At 43.3% G+C, this 17,121-nt stretch overlaps 1 protein-coding gene across 2 annotated transcripts in view; it reads left to right on the forward strand.

Annotated features, from left to right (window-relative positions):
* The window catches only part of POLR1A (RNA polymerase I subunit A), an 83,229-nt gene that overhangs the window by 26,960 nt on the left and 39,148 nt on the right, over positions 1 to 17,121 (forward strand). For both annotated transcript variants that reach the window (XM_060187313.1, XM_060187314.1), the window contains exons 11-14: positions 356 to 478; positions 3,876 to 4,106; positions 8,173 to 8,427; positions 14,141 to 14,332. In XM_060187313.1, coding sequence (XP_060043296.1) covers positions 356 to 478; positions 3,876 to 4,106; positions 8,173 to 8,427; positions 14,141 to 14,332 — 801 coding nt within the window. The remainder of the gene's footprint in view (positions 1 to 355; positions 479 to 3,875; positions 4,107 to 8,172; positions 8,428 to 14,140; positions 14,333 to 17,121) is intronic.

Below are 17,121 nucleotides of genomic sequence, written 5' to 3' on the forward strand. Positions count from 1 at the left end.
TGTGGATGTGCATTTTGTCCAGGTTTGTTCCTTCTTTGTGTTCTAGGCTGCTGGAGTAGATTCCATCTACTTGTGACCCAGAACTAGCATTAGTAGGGGGGAAACATGAATGAATACAAGTTGTTTCTTGGGGGAACTTTAATTAGATGTTTTGTGACCAGAAATAAGCTATAAGGAACTGGCTTATTATCATTTGCCATATGGTAACAGTGGTTTTGTTTTGCTTAAATCAGTTTGCAAGAACTTATTGATTAGGTAAAGTGTGAATTTACTGTGAACATGTTTATGTTGAAATAAGAAAGTTACAAACAAACCTGACCTTGTTTGATTTCTCTGGAATTTTCTCCCCATTTAGATCCTGGAGAAGAAGGAAGGCTTATTTCGAAGGCACATGATGGGAAAGCGAGTAGACTATGCCGCCCGCTCCGTCATCTGCCCAGACATGTACATCAACACCAACGAAATTGGAATTCCCATGGTGCGTGCAGAGGGCCTTACTTACTACTGTCAGTGCCCCAGAGGACTAGGGAGAAGAGACAGAAGTAGGCTGTTGCCACTTGTATGGGGATATAAGGCAGTGATAACAATTGCTGTCACTTTATGTCAGTTATTCAGACACCTTCTACCCAAAAGGAAAACCACTTTGGGGGTCACCAGGGAGCTGAGCCGACAGCAGGGTTAACCAGAATGTAAGAGGCTACATATCTCTGCCCCCATGTCTTCCTGTCTTGATCTAGTCGTCAAGCCTTCCTAGTCCACAATCAAATGCACAAGAGTGGACAGAGGGGATTTCCATCTAATGCCCTTACCTGGCATCAGAACAGATTGTACGACCTTGGTTTCCAGGGAAAAGAAGGAGCATGAGCCCCCAGAGAGATGTGTGTTTATTATCCACCCTCCCAACTCTTTGGGGTGTGAGGAGGGGGGCAGTTTGCTCTCTCCTCCCATTAGTGTTTCCTCAGGGATTCAACCTCTTTCTCTTGCTTCCTCACTAGTTCAAGCTGTGGTGCTCATTAACAGGAGTCATTTAATCGCATTCCTCCTTAATGGGACTTGAGATCAGTAGTATAAAGATGGTTTAATTCCCTCCACAGAGTGTCTCATTTCCTCATTCGCTGCCCACTCTGTGCTCTCGGGGGAGTGCTGGTGATGAGTGGAGCTCAAGTGTTCTGGTTGCCTCTCCTGTGTGCTGGCTGCTTCATCTCTCTCAGGCAGGGACATGGCCTAAGGAAGCAAGAGTCAGAATGCTTAGTCTTCTGCTCACTGCCTCCTGGGAACCATGGGTCTTTGTATCCCAAAGCCATGTCAGATGGCAAGGAAAAGCATGATGAAGTCTAGCAGTGACATGCCTGAATCAGAGGCCCTGAGAAAGGAGGCCCAGGAGCTTCCCCTGTGGGCTTGGCTTTTTTTTTTTTTTTCTTTTTTTTTCTTGCTCCTGGGTTATGACTGGAGCTCAGTGCTGGCACTACAAATCCACTGCTCCTGGTGGCCATTTTTTTTCCACTATTTTTTTTTAAATTGGATAAGACAGAAATTGAGAGTAGAGGAAGATAAAAGGGGTAGAGAGAAAGATAGACACCTGCAGAGCTGTTTCATTGCTTGTGAAGTGCCCCCCTCCCCATCACCACAGGTGGGGAGCAGGGGCTCGGATCCTGATCCTTGCGGAGGTTCTTGCTTCATACTAGATGTGCTTAACTGGTTACCTGGCTCGGCTTCTTCATGCCCAGGGTGTCCCAACCTTTAGGAGAGACCTTTGCTGCTGCCTCTTTCTACCTTCAGAGCTGCCAGCCTTTCTTTCTTGAATCTATAATCATTTGATAATGACTTGTCCCCCAAAGAGGGACTCTGAAGTTACCTGTCTGTTGACCTCTAATCTAAGACCTCGGCCTTGCTGGCCTGCGAGTCTTACTCTGAGGACTCTGAAGAATGTAGTGTGTGAAGCAGCTGCCTGGTTCCTTGCAGAACATGTTTCCAGGTGGCCCTGTGGAAGGGTATTATGGGGCTAAAGGAGGTAAAATAAGTTTAGGACTCTTCCTTTCAATGAACCCAACAGACTGGCATGTTCCTCATGTGAAACTGGGACAAGTGAACATGCAAGTACATCATATGCTCTGGCAGTTAGTAGTCTGCTTCAATGAAAGTAGGGCAGACAGCAGGACAGGCCACAGGGAGTGCAGGGCAGGTGGCAGGGAAGGCCTTTCTCAAAGTTCCATTCCAGTGGAGTCTTGATAAAGTTCACCGAAATCCTTGGGAGTCAGGTAGTAGCACAGCGGGTTAAGCGCTGGTGGCTCAAAGCACAAGGACTGGTATAAGGGTCCGGCTTCAAGCCCCCGGCTCCCCACCTGCAGGGCAGTCGCTTCACAGGCGATAAAGCAGGTCTGCAGGTGTCTTTCTCTCCACTTCTCTGTCTCCCCCTACTCTCTCCATTTCTCTCTGTCCTATCCACCAGTGACGACATCAAAAATAACTACAACAACAATTAAAAAAAACAAGGGAAACAAAAGGGAATAAATAAATAAAATTTAAAAAAAAGAAACATTAAAAAGTTCACCAAAATCCTTTAGACAGAACTTCAGGGCCATTGATGTACATTGTGCAATTTGAATCATCAAAAGTATTCAGTTAGTATTCATTTAACCAAGGCATTCATTTCCCTTGAGTGTGTTGTAGGTCTAGCATTAAATTATATACTGCATTTTCTTTTGTATCGACCAAATTTGTTGCACATCAAGCAAGTAAAGAGGTTACTGACACCGTTTCTGGACTTGGGGCAAGGACCACTATTATTTAGTTAATGATATTTGCAGAGATTGGGGGTTGCATGTGGTATTACCATCTTTGGGGACTATGAACTTATTGGTGGATGAGGAAATGTTGAAGTTTTGGTATGGATTAATAAGGAAAATATTCTTTTTTTATTTAAAGATTTTATTTATTTACGAGAAAGATAGGAGGAGAGAGAGAGAGAAAAAGAACCAGACATAACTCTGGTACATGTGCTGCTGGGGATCGAACTCAGGACCTCATGTTTGAGAGTCCAATGCTTTATCCGCTGAGCCACCTCCTGGACCACAACAAGGAAAATATTCTAATGTACAGACTGTAACACAAGATTATCTCTTTAGATAGGTAGTCCCTGCTAGAGAAATGACTGGAGAAGACAGGCAAGATGGTACTTTACTTTTTTAAACTTTCTTTTTTATTATTATTTAATTTTTTTATTTATAAAAAGGAAACATTGACTAAACCATAGGATAAGAGGGATACAACTTCACACAATTCCCACCACCAGAACTATGTATCCCATCCCCTCCCCTGATAGCTTTCCTATTCTTTAGCCCTCTGGGAGTATGAACCCAGGGTCATAATGGGGTGCAGAAGGTGGAAGGTCTGACTTCTGTAGTTGCTTCTCCGCTGAACATGGGTGTTAACAGGTCAATCCATACTCCTAGCCTGTCTCTCTCTTTCCCTAGTGGGGAAGGGCTCTGGGGAAGCGGAGCTCCAGGGCACATTGGTGGGCTTGTCTGTCCAGGGAAGTCTGGTCGGCATCATGCTGGCATCTGGAACCCTATCCAGAGAATCCCCGGTCACAAGCTGCTGCATGTTGGAGTTGCTGCTTGCAAGTCACCATCTTGCAAACTTTTTTTTTTTCTAACCAGGACACTGCTTCACTCTGCCTTGTGGTTGTGCTGGGTATTAAACCTAAAGCTTTGGAGCCTCAGGCATAGAAGTCTTTTGCATATGTGAAGGGCCTTGGCCAACAAGGTCTCTGTTTCAGAGAAAATAGTTACATATCCTCTTGAGTTAGATTTGGAGTTCACATAGCCAAATGTTTTCTGTCTACCCTGAATTTCCGCATCTATTTCTACTTCCAGGTTTTTGCCACAAAACTGACCTACCCTCAGCCAGTTACCCCTTGGAATGTTCAGGAACTGAGACAAGCAGTCATCAATGGCCCCAACGTGCACCCAGGAGCCTCTATGGTCATCAACGAGGATGGCAGTCGCACAGCCTTGAGTGCTGTGGACCTAACCCAGCGAGAGGCTGTGGCCAAACAACTCCTGACACCAGCCACAGGGACTCCTAAGCCCCAGGGAACAAAAATCGTGAGTAGTGGGCACCTTTGATCACGGACTTGACCATTAGCTGTCTGACTCCCCCAAGACTACCACTGCTGGTCTCGGAGTGCCAATGTAGGAATAATGTATGAGCAGTTCCTGCCTCCCCAAGATGAAGAGTTCCCCACACGTTTGTGTTCCTTTGGGCTTTGTGGTGCTCACCTATCAAGAGCCTTGATACCCTGATTAACAGTTCACTTGGCTGTCCTACCCCATGTAGCACAGTGCCAAGGCATAAGAAATGCTCTTTCAATAACTTAAGTGGAGTTGTAGTGCAGGAAAATTCACTGTCCCTGAACAAAGTGTGGTCTTCAGATTAACAGCAGTAGCAGCATCTTTGTAACTTTTTAGAAATGCGTATTCACCACCCCAACCACTCAAGTAGAATATCTGGGAATATGACTCAGGAATCTGTGTTTTAACGACTTCTCCCTCCATGCAGTTCCTCTGTATAGTTAAGTTGGAGAACTGCTCTGTAGGAAGGAAATACTCAGTGGCTGGTGCTTGCTGACTTGGCCTGTGTACCTGTACCTTCCCAGCTGCTTATGCTAGAGGATGCCTTGAATTCAGGAGACTCAGATCTGAGGGGTTTTGGATGTTAGCCATACATCTTGGGAGTTTCTCCTTTGAGAGGCTGAAGAAATAAGGCCTTGTAAATCAGGCCTTTAGGTAAATGCTCATGGGGATCCTCAGTCCAATTCACCATATAAATATGGATGTGAAGATGGGAAGAGGGGCAGGGGTAGATAGCATAATGGTTAGGCAAAGAGACTCTCATGTCTGAGGCTCCAAAGTTCCAGGTTCAATCCCCTGCACCACCATAAGCCAGAACTGTGCAGTGCAAGAAAGAGAGAGAGAGAGAAGAAAGGAGATGAGAGGAGAAGGCTTGCATTCCTCAGGGAGTAGACCAGTTCCCTGAAGGCACTTTTAGAATTTGAGGTGCCCCTCCATCCCTGCCCTCCCCCCACCTTTCACTGAGCACAGCTGAATAAAAATGGAGTGGGGTGGGGTAGGAGTATCTGTTATCAGTCTCTGGCCTCTCTGATCTACTTTCTGGTGCAATAGATAGCATAAGAAGTCACCAGTCTTGGATTTTCAGGTCCGCTGTAGAGGGACAGAGGTGGGGACACAGATCTTTGGTGGTGGGAATAGTGTTGAACTCTACGCCTATTAATTTATAATCTTATAAATCACTATTCAGTATGTCATGGGGAAAATAGATTGGATATACCTCAAGTTTGCTAGCTGCCTAGATTTCAGTTCTGACTATATATTCCTTTAGTCTAAAAAAAAAACACTTGTCTTGGCATAATGTGTTTTTTTTTTCCCCAAAGCTGTTGTGCGGGGAGGGGGTAAGGCATCCCCCAAAGTTTCTATAATTCCTCTAAGCCACTTAGGGGAACCAACAGAGTGGTTGGGGTAGCAGCTGACTTCATGCACTTGCTTTTGAAAGTAGCATTTCAAGGGGCCGGGTGGTGATGCACCTGGTTGAGCGCAAGGACGCAAGGTTCGAGCCCCCGGTCCCCACCTGCAGGGGGAAAGCTTTGCGAGTGGTGAAGCAGTGCTGCAGGTGTCTCTCACTCATTATCATCACCTTCCCTCTTGATTTCTGGCTGTCCTTATCCAATAAATAAAGATTTAAAAAATTTTTTTTTTAAAAAAAGAAAGTAGCATTTCTATTCATCGTTTAGGAAGACTGATCAGTAATTAAAATCAGGTATCCTTAAGTTATCTTTGTGAGAGACATTCAACTAGGACAATCTCACCAATGACGTATTGATAATGGGGTGAGAATGCAGTATAAACAGAGGTTTATCTTTTTTATATAGTGCCAGGGATTGAACCTAGGACTTCATGTTTATACATCCTGCTGGGCCTTTTGCTCAAGAGTCCAACTCTTTGAGCAGTTCCTACCGTGCTATCTCTTGGGCTGCAAAAGCTGAAGTTTTTTTTTTTTTTACCAGAACACTGTTCAGCTCTGGCTTATGGTGGTACAGGGGATTGAATATGGGCTTTGGAGCCTCAGGCATGAGAGTCTGTTTGCATAACCATTATGCTATCTACCCTCTACTAAGAGCTGAGGATCTTTTAAGGCAAGTTTACAGAATATGCTCCTTATAACATGAGCAGTATGAAGCTGTCTAACGATGCTAATCTGTGTCTTCTTGCCCATGTGCCTCTGTCTCTGAGGAGATTACAGAAACAGTTTGGAAAGGAGCCAAACATACTTTTCCGTAGTATATATAAGCATGGACAGAGTTGAGTTGGGTTTTATTTATTAATATTTTTTTTGTTGTTATACTAGAGCCAGCTTCATGCATGCAAGGCTTACAGCTGCTGCTGCTTGTCCTTTTCTGTCCCCTTCCCCTTTTCTATCTCCTTCTGTTTTCAGTTTCAGATAGAGAGAAAAATGGGAAAGAGAGAGGAGAGACATTATGGCACCACTCCACTGTCTTGGGAGGCCTCCACTCCACCCTCTTGGTACTGTCCTTGGTGCTCCTGTTTACTACTGGGGCTTAAACCTCATTCCTCACCTGTGGGGTGAGTTATTTTCCTATCTGGGTTGAGCTTTAAATGTTCAAACCTGTTACCTTAGAGCCTGGGGATTTGCTTATTTGTTTCCTTTTTCTAGAATGCATGTTAACTGTCACTTGGGGACCTGAGAAAAATTTAACCCACCCTTTGTTTGAGCTTTTTGACCAGAGCAGAGCTCAGTTCTGGCTTGTGGAGGACTGAACCTGGGACCCTAGAGGCTCAGGCATGAAAGTTTGTTGCTTAAACCTTTGTGCTGGGAGTCGGGCAGTAGCGCAGTGGGTTTAAGTGCAGGTGGTGCAAAGCACAAGGACCAGCATAAGGATCCCGGTTCGAGCCCCGGCTTCCCCACCTGCAGGGGAGTCGCTTCACAGGCTGTGAAACAGGTCTGCAGGTGTCTGTCTTTCTCTCCTCCTCTCTGTCTTACCCTCCTCTCTCCATTTTTCTCTGCGCTATCCAACAAAAATGACATCAATAACAACAACAATAATAACTACAACAATAAAACAACAAGGGCAACAAAAGGGAATAAATAAATAAATATTTTTTAAAAAAACCTTTGTGCTATACCCCCTAGCCCTCCAACATTATTCATTTTAATCACTGATTAATATACCAGGGTGTGGATATTGTGATGTATTACAGGTCAGGAGGTCTGCCAGACCCAGGGACTTTAGGGATACATGTAGATGTGCCTCTTCTGCATGTGTCCATTTATGCAGATTAATTCTCAGATGAATTCAAGATTATGGAAAATGTCTGTGAAGAAGACAGCAATCAGGGAGTCGGGCGGTGGCTCAGCGGGTTAAGCGCATGTGGCGCAAAGGGCAAGGACTGGCATAAGGATCCTGGTTTAAGCCCCCAGCTCCCTACCTGCAGGGTAGTCGCTTCACAGGCGGTGAAGCAGGTCTGCAGGTGTCTGTCTTTCTCTCCCCCTCGTCTGTCTTTCCCCCTCTTAGTCTCCTCTCTTCTCTCTATTTCTCTCTGTCCTATCCAACAACGACATCAACAACAATAATAATAAATACAACAAGGCTAAAACAGCAAGGGTAACAAAAGGGGGAAAAAATAGCCTCCAGGAGCAGTGGATTCACTGAGCCCCAGCAATAATAACCCTGGAGGCAAAAAAAAAAAAAAAAAGACAGCAATCACGGGCCAGGTGGTAGTGCTTCAGGTTCCGCGCACATAGTGAGACAGCAGTCACTGGACAGGGTGCTTAGAGCCTCATCCCTTGTTTGTTTCTTTTTTTTTCTCATCTGTCGTTTGTATCTCTGAGCCAGGATTAGAGGTTAATGCTGGGCTCATAGCTCTCCTAATACCAGAGGAGCCTAAAATGTATTTCTGAAAGATTTCTAGGGCTTCACTCCAAACTAAAGATTTTTTTTTTTTTTTATGTAGTTGAATAAAACACAAGATGCTCAGAAACCACACTCAGGCAAGGTCGAAGTGAGCCCTCAGAATAGTATTGATGATGTTGAGTTTGCCACTGATTACTGCCCCCCATCCTCCTCTCTCCTCTAAGGTGTGCCGGCATGTGAAGAATGGGGATGTGCTTTTGTTGAACCGACAGCCCACCTTGCATAGACCTTCTATTCAGGCCCACCATGCCCGCATCCTGCCTGAAGAGAAAGTCCTACGGCTCCACTATGCCAACTGCAAGGCCTACAATGCTGACTTTGATGGAGATGAAATGAATGCTCACTTCCCCCAGAGTGAGCTGGGCCGGGCTGAGGCCTCCATCCTGGCCTGCACAGACCAGCAGTACCTTGTGCCCAAGGTAAGTCTGACCATAAGGCCGTGCCACTGTCATCACCAACACAATCTGACAATTTGGATCTGTGCTCTTGACAGCTGTGGGGGATCCTTGGGTGACTCCAGATTGGGGACATGTGAAACAAGGGCTCAGGCTTCCTTCCCAGTAGGATTTTCAGCTTTCCATTTGCTTAGAGATAGAAATGTTTCTGTCTTATTGCCTCTTAAAATGTCTGTGAGAAGAGAAATTATAGCAGTCATTCCAGAAAGGTAAATTTAGAAACTGCATAATGAGTCTTGTCTTCCAGATTTATGTTTGGATTCTTTAACTTATTAGCCCCTGGCAAGTCTTTTAAAAAATTATGTATTTATGTACAAGCTCTGTTTCATTTGTGATTAATAGTGGTTTATAAGATTGCAAGATTATTGACAAAAACCATAGGATGAGAGGGGTGCAGTTCCATATAATTCCCACCACCAGAACTCCGTATCCAGTCCCCTTCCTTGAAAGCTTTCCTATTCTTTGTCCCTCATTGGGGTGGTAGTGGTCTGAAGATGATTTTTAAAAAATATTTATTTATGCCCTTTTGTTGCCCTTTTTTTTTATTGTTGTAGTTATTATTGTTGTTGTTATTGATGTCTTCGTTATTGGATAGGATAGAGAGAAATGGAGAGAGGAGGGGAAGAAGGGGGGGAGATAGACACCTGCAGACCTGCTTCACCACCTGTGAAGCGACTACCCTGCAGGTGGGGAGCCGGGGGCTTGAACCGGGATCCTTCCTTCAGTCCTTGTGTTTTGCGCCACGTGCACTTCACCTGCTGCGCTACCGCCCGACTCCCTGAAGATGATTTTGATCCTTTACGTTCTGATAAGCATGTGATTTTAGAGACAGTTTAACTGCAAAGGTCCAGATGGTAGCCTCCTCTAGCCCATGTAGCATCTCCTCTATGAATTCCTTCCTTCTCTGGGGTCACTCTTCAGAGGTAGACCCCTTTCCTGACTATTCATAGGACCATATGGAGAGGATGCTGCTTGTTTCGTGGTCAGCTGGCCCATTCCCTTTCAGTTCTGGGACCCAAGTCAGCAGGTACTTATGGAAGAAAGAGAGTAGGGGAAAAGCCAGCCGAAAGAAATAGGGCATATTATGTTCCAGTCCCCACTTAGCCAATTTACCCTCACCAGTCACACAAAGGGCTGAGGCCTTTCAGGTGATAATCCATTTGCATCACAGTGAGTCAGCCCTATACATTATTCAGTTGTGTTGTGGTGGAGTATGAAGGAACTGGTAGTAGTAATACAGAAGTAGGGCAGTCATTTGCCACTTCCTGCCAGAGACTGCAAAACATTCTAGAAGCTTCTTCTTTCACCCTCCCCATAGTCCTTGGAGTAGGTCATGTCCACTTTACACAGGGAAAAATGGTGTGACTTGCCCCAGGTCATATAACTGATTCCAAGAAGGCCAGGTAGCTCCAGTTCTACATTGCTTTTGGTATTTCAACTGCTACCCTTCTGTAGGAAAGACAGAGGCCTTGGCCCTGAGGGAGGCTAGTCTGAAATGTGTAGCATTGAATAGCATTCTGTCCAGCTAGGAATTCTCTTCCTTCATCCATTGTCTCCCACCAGGAGAGCCAGGCAGGATCTCATTGTCCTAGCCTCTTTGCCAGTCAGTGGAGAGGCAGAAAGTGGGGAAAAGGGATTAAAGGATCACTCAGGGCACTCAGAAATTAAAAGAAATAGTTTATTGAATTTAAAGATAAACTTTTTGTCTTTTTTAAGTAATTGACAGTTGTAGCTGTAAACATAAGAACAGTAAAAGCCACCATCTAGTGAACACTTCCTGTGCTTTGTTGTAAGGAATTTGCAGGGTTTTATTTATTTATTTTTTTATTTTACCACCAGGGTTATTGCTGGGGTTTGGTAGCTACAGATCCACCACTCCCAGCAGCCACTTAAAAAAAAAAGTTTTGCTTTTTTATTGGGGAGGATTAATCATTTTTTATTTTTTATTTTTTTTAATCTTTATTGAATAGATATAGGCAGCAATGGATAGGGCAGGGGGAGATTGAGAGGAAGAGAGACAGACTCTGCAGCTCTGCTTTATCACTTGTGAAGCTTTTCCCCAGCAGGTGGGGACTAGGGACTTGAACCTGGGTCCTTCTGCATTGTAACATGCACTCAACCAGGTGTGCCACCACCCGGCCCCTGGATTAATGGTCTATAGTCAACAGTAAATACAGCTATTGGTACAAAGTTTCCCAGTTATCTGAAAAACACTCCAGTTTCCTGCCTCAGTCCTCTACCTTCATGCACTAGGACCTGAAAGCCACCCCCCTCCATTATTCCCAGTCCTTTACTTTGGCATAGTACACTCCCCCCCCCCCAATTCCCATTCTATCTGATAGGATAGAAATTGAGAAGAGAAGAGGATATAGCGAGGGAGAGAGAAAGATAGATACTTGCAGACTACCACCTGGCCCCCTTACAAATATTCTTTAATATAGTGCTCACAACAGCCTTCTCAAGCAGAAACAAATGAGTGACTTGTCAGCAAGTGCTAAGGCCAGGATTAGAATCTCCTGTCTCTGACCCCCAAGCCCATCGTTAACCTGTTAGCTATCAGCCCCATTTGTCATGCAAGGTTAGGGCTGGGTGAAGGAACAAGGCTGATTTGTGGTTCATTTCACCACAAGGATATTACCAGGAAGTAGCAGGGTTTTTTTTTTGTTTGTTTGTTTGTTTTTTTTCTGACAGTGACTTCTGGACATTAGCTGTGTGGGGGAGTTGGGAGTACTTTGAAGTTGTTGTTGATTACACATATCTTTCTTTCCTTGATGCATTATTCTATTTCTTTTCTATATTCCATTTCTTTCTGTCCCTTTGTCTTAACTCACTTAATTTCCTAACCGATTGGTGCATTTTTGATTGTAGATTGTCTATATTTACTAGAACTGTATTGTCTTATTTAAAATAGAAGGTGAGTGGAACTCTGCTACAACTTTTCTGAGAAAACAGTTAAACTTTTTACTTATGTTTTTGTGGATTTTTTTAAATTCTGTTTTATTTATTTTAGGAACCAATGCCTTGTCAGAGTTTTATTTTATTTATTTATTTACTTATTTTCCCTTTGTTTTTGCCCTTGTTTTATTGTTGTAGTCATTATTGTTGTTGTTATTGATGCTTTGTTGTTGGATAGGACAGAGAGAAATGGAGAGAGGAGGGGGAGACAGGGAGAGAGAAAGATAGACACCTGCAGACCTGCTTCACTGCTTGTGAAGCGACTCCCCCGCAGGTGGGGAGCCGGGGGCTTGAACGAAGACCCTTATGCCGGTCCTTGTGCTTTGCACCACCTGCACTTAACCACTGCGCTACCGCCCGACTCCCATCAGAGTTTTATTTAATTTAATTAATTTATTTATTTGGGTAGAGACAAAGAGAAATTAAGAGAGGAGATAGAGAGAGACTTATAGCATTGCTTCATCCCTTGTGAAGCTTTCCCCTTGGGGGGCCAGGCTGGTAGTGCAATGGATTAAGTGAACATGGCACAAAGCTCAAGGACCAGCATAAGGATCCCAGTTCAAGCCCCCGGCTTCCCACCTGCAGGGAGGTCATTTCACAGGTGGTAAAGCAGGTCTGCAGGTGTCTACCTTTCTCTCCTCATCTCTGTCTTCTCCTTCTCTCTTGATTTCTCTCTGTCATAGCCAACAACAAGGTTAAAAAAAAATGAGGAAAATGGCCTCTAGGATCAGTGAATTTGTAGTGCAGGCACCAAGCCCCAGTGATAACTCTAGAGACAAAAAGAGAAAACTATTTAAAAAAACTTTCCTCCTGCAGGTGGGAGCTGGGGGCTTGAACTCCAGTCCTTGTGCATTGTAGCATATGCACTCAACCAAGTGTGCCACCACCTGGCCCCACATGGAAAGTTTTAAAGCAAGGCTTGAGACAGTTTCCTAACATATGCTTAGCTAGAAAATTCAAATCACAGAATACCTTAGTTCTCCAGGCCTCCTGACATTTATTGTAATGTCCTTTTGCTGTGCTATTGGGTAGAATAAGATAGCTAACAATTATCAAGGCTTTTGATTCCAAGATGGTCTTTCTGATCCTAAGCAGGATTTAGGAAATTAAGAATTATAAGTGAAGCTTCAGTAAATTGTTTTAATCCGCTTCCTCTCTAGAATTCATGATTATTGCATTGAAAATATTTAGCCATTAAGGTAATTCTCTAGTTCTGGAAAAATCTGCATGAAGAGAGGAGAAAGCAGTGAGTAGATCATATGACTTGTAATTATATCCTTTAAAGAAAACAGAAGGGGAAAAAAAACAAACTACAAAACCTATATTTACAGTGGGATGAGTCAAATCCATAATACTGGTTTGGGTTTTTCTCCAAGTAAACTAAGATCCTGTTTTTGGAACAAAGATGCAGAATACAATTTCTTCTTCTTCTTTTTTACTTTTTACAGAGTGTTCATGAGCACAGCTATTTTTACTTCAGTTTGCCTTCTGTTGCCATGAACACAAACCACTACAGATAAGATTCAAGAGACTGGGGATCAGAAAGGCTCTGAAAAGTGTCCAGTGAAATAAATTTATCCACCAGAATTAGAAATTACAGAAAAGCCCTTGCTTGGTGATCTGGTAGGGACCCACCATGAACATGTATTGCATTATAAAAAGATAGGATAATTTTTTCCTTCAATTGTCTTAGATGTTCTTCTCTCCTTTTACTGTCAGTCATGTTCATCAAGACTATCTGTCTCAGGTCTTTGTCAAAAAACCTTTGACTGAGTCCTGGTCTTTCTTTTCTAGCCAACTCCAAGTCACTCCTTAAGCCTGGCTGTAATACTGTCCTTCAAAGAGACGATTCCTGACCACCCCAACTCCCCAAATCTATAAGATGATTCCTCCAGTTATTTTCCATTTAAAACTCTTAGTGTTAATGTACTTAGCCAGCCTTTTGTTTGCTGTCTAACTCTTACAAAGGATTATGTTTCTGGTTCACTGAGGTAGATTTCAAGTTTAACCCAGCATCTAAGCACACAGTAGGCTTTCCATAAACATTTGTCTAGTGGATGACTGATTTAGTGGAGAACCACGCCAGAAATGTGCAAAAATACTAAAGCATAAAACCAATGCATAAAAACAAGAAGACAGCTAACAGCAGCCAGACCAAATGCATGCTTAAATGCCAAAAATATGCTGGAGTAATTAGAACCAGATGGGATTATGAAGAGGAGGTTTGGGGTTGGTGGGCTGGAAGAGTTGAAAGTACTGATAGTTTTAACTTAAAAATTAAAAAAAATTTTTTTTCCTTTTATTTATTTATTATTGGATAGAGATAGAAACTGAGGGGGGAGAGAGATAGAAAGAGACAGAGAGACACCTGCAACACTGCTTCACCACTCATGAAGCTTTCTCCCTGCAGGTGAGGACCAGGGGCTTCAACCTGGGTCCTTGTGCACTGTAAATGTGCGCTTAACCAGGTGAGCTACCACCTGGTCACCCAGTACTGATAGTTTTAATATGTAGCAGTGGGCAAGTGATAAAGGTGGGAGCCAGTCAGGAAGGTGCTGTGGAAGACATCAAGATAGAAAGAAGTCCAGGCGCCAGCCTTGTGAGGGTATGGAGCCAGGATCCAAAACAGATGTTGCTAGTACGTAACCTCCAAGCAAAGGATTAGGAGTAGCATACAACTTAATAGTTCTCCTCTTTCTTCTCTTCTCTGTTTTTCTTTTAGGATGGCCAGCCCTTGGCAGGGCTAATCCAAGATCATATGGTCTCAGGTGCAAACATGACTATTCGAGGTTGCTTTTTCACCCGGGAGCAATATATGGAGCTGGTGTACCGAGGACTGACGGACAAAGTGGGTCGTGTGAAGCTTTTCCCTCCTGCCATCCTGAAGCCCTTCCCACTGTGGACAGGAAAGCAGGTACTTGGTGAAACACAACCACTGGGTATAAAAAGTAAAAGGTTTTATTCCCAGGAGAGCCTAGCCAGAGACTAGAAAATTAGACAACCAAATAGTTGTCTAATTTTCTCTTTAATGGGGTTCCTAAGTCTGTCAGATTTCAGCAGAGTGTCTAATAAGATTAAACTGTATGGTTTCTTTTCTCTGCTGCTGACTTAAACTTGATTTTTAAAAATTATTTATTTATTGTTGGATAGAGACAAAGAGGGGAGGAGGAAGTCGAGAGGGAAAGAGACAGAGAGACACATGCAGCCCTGCTTCACTGCTTGTGAAGCTTTCCCCTTCCAGCTGGGGACCAGGGACTTGAACCCAGGTCCTTGTGCGCTGTGATATATGCACTTAACCAAGTGCACCACTGCCTGACACCCAAGTTTTTTTTTTATTTTTATTGTCTTTATATGTTAGATAGAGACAACCAGAAATTGTGAGGGAAGCAGGTGATAAAGAGGGAGAGAGAGAGACAGACACTTACAGCCCTGCTTCACCACTCACAAAGCTTTACCCCCTGCAGGTGTGCACTGTAATGTGAGTGCTTAACCAGGTATATCACTACCTGGCCCTGTTTTTTTTAAAATTATTATTATTTTTTTTTATTTATTATTGGATAGAAACAGAGAAATTGAGAGGGGCCGAGGAGGTAGAGAGGGAAAGTTAAACTTAGACAGAGAGTTAAACTTGGTAATTGCATCGTCCAGATATGGAAGCAAAAGCTAGTAGTGTTGATCATCAGAGCTGCAATATTTGCATTTTGCCTAGTTTGTTTGTTTATTTATTTATTTATTTTTCAGGTAGTCTGAGGACTGGGGAGATAGCATAATAGTCTCCCAGTCACCAAAGATCTCAGGTTTTTCTCCTGCATCACCATAAGCCAGAGCTATGCAGTGCTAAGGTTAAAAAGAAAATGACATATGAGCTAGTTCCACATGTGACAAACAAAGAGAGAATTCAGAGCAGTACTATGGCACATGCTGGACACTGGGAATCAGACAGGAACATGAGGCATACAGAAACAATGCTGTACAGCTTGAGCTCTTTCCCACCCACTTAGCTATTTACTTGCTTAACTATTTAACATACAGTTTTTTAAAAAGATGTATTTATGATGGTCAGAGAACTAACTTACTGAGTACTGCCTTGTGCATAGTAATGGAAGCTTCAGTGCTATGGTGTTACCCCTCACCCCATCTGAATGAAAAAATTGGCCTAGGGAGGTGAAACTGCACATGTACGAGCCTCCCGTTTCACCAAAAGAAAAACAACCTTACTTGGTCTTGAGTTAATTACCTTCTCTCTATACACTTGAGTTCAGTTTGCTGAAGTTTTATTTTGAATATGTTTGCATCTGCGTACATGAGGGCAATTTGCACTATAGTTTTCTTGGAATAGCTTTGATTTTGTTGGGTTAATACTGATTATAGGATGAGTTGAGAAGTATTTTCTTCGGTTTCCCATAAGGTTTGGTATATTATTAGTAATCATTTTTCTTTAATGTTTATAAAATTGACTAATGAAGCCACCTTCATGGAGTTTTCTTTGCAGAAATATTTTTAACTAAAATTTCAGTACCGTTGGTGAGATAAGAAATTTTACCTACAGAGGGGCCAGGTGGTGGTGCACCTGGTTAAGCACACATGTTACAATGCACAAGGACCCAGGTTCGATCCCCCGGCCCCCACCTGTAGAGGGAAAGCTTTGCGAGTGGTGAAGTAGGGCTGCAGGTGTCTCTCTGTCTCTCTCCTTCTCTATCACCCCCTTCCATCTCAATTTCTGACTGTATCTATCCAATAAATAAAGTTGAAAAAAAAAAAGAAATTTTACCTATGTGTCCACAACTGTACTGTAAATCATTAACTCGCCAATAAAATGTTTTTCTCCTTCTATAACAGATACGAGGTATTTAAGTTATCTTTTCTTCTTGAATATATTTCTTCTTCTTCAGTATTTTCTTTTTTTTTTAATTTTTTTTTTTTAATTTAAGAAAGGATTAATTAACAAAACCATAGGGTAGGAGGGGTACAACTCCACACAATTCCCACCACCCAATCTCCATAACCCACCCCCTCCCCTGATAGCTTTCCCATTCTCTAGCCCTCTGGGAGCATGGACCCAGGGTCATTGAGGGTTGCAGAAGGTAGAAGGTCTGGCTTCTGTAATTGCTTCCCCGCTGAACATGGGCGTTGACTGGTCGGTCCATACTCCCAGTCTGCCTCTCTCTTTCCCTAGTAGGGTGGGTCTCTGGGGAAGCTGAGCTCCAGGACACATTGGTGGGGTCTTCAATCCAGGGAAGCCTGGCCAGCATCCTGGTGGCATCTGGAACCTGGTGATTGAAAAGAGAGTTAATATATGAAGCTAAACAATTTGTTGAGCAATCATGGACCCAAAGCTTGGAATAGTGGAGAGGAAGTGTTAGGGAGGTACTCACTGCAAACTCTAGTGTACTTCTGCTTTCAGGTATATATTTTGCAGTAGTTTATGGATATGTGTGAACATAAGCTCTCTCTCACAGAAACTGGTGTATATCTAGGTTATGGGACTTTGTTAGAAAGTGAACCACCTGAGATGAAATTAGAGTATACTATTAAAGGAAAGGTCTCACCCGAGTAATGAAGCTGAAGGGTTGTCATTCCACACGTGAGGTCTCTGGACACAGTCTGAGGTGAAGCATTTTGAGGTGGCAATCGTTGCGTTGGTAGTATTTTATTTTTTTCAAGGAATTTTCCATTTCATCTAAGTTGTTGAATTTATAGGCA

The sequence above is a fragment of the Erinaceus europaeus genome, chromosome 3 (assembly GCF_950295315.1).
Source record: "Erinaceus europaeus chromosome 3, mEriEur2.1, whole genome shotgun sequence".
NCBI classification, from domain to species: domain Eukaryota; kingdom Metazoa; phylum Chordata; class Mammalia; order Eulipotyphla; family Erinaceidae; genus Erinaceus; species Erinaceus europaeus.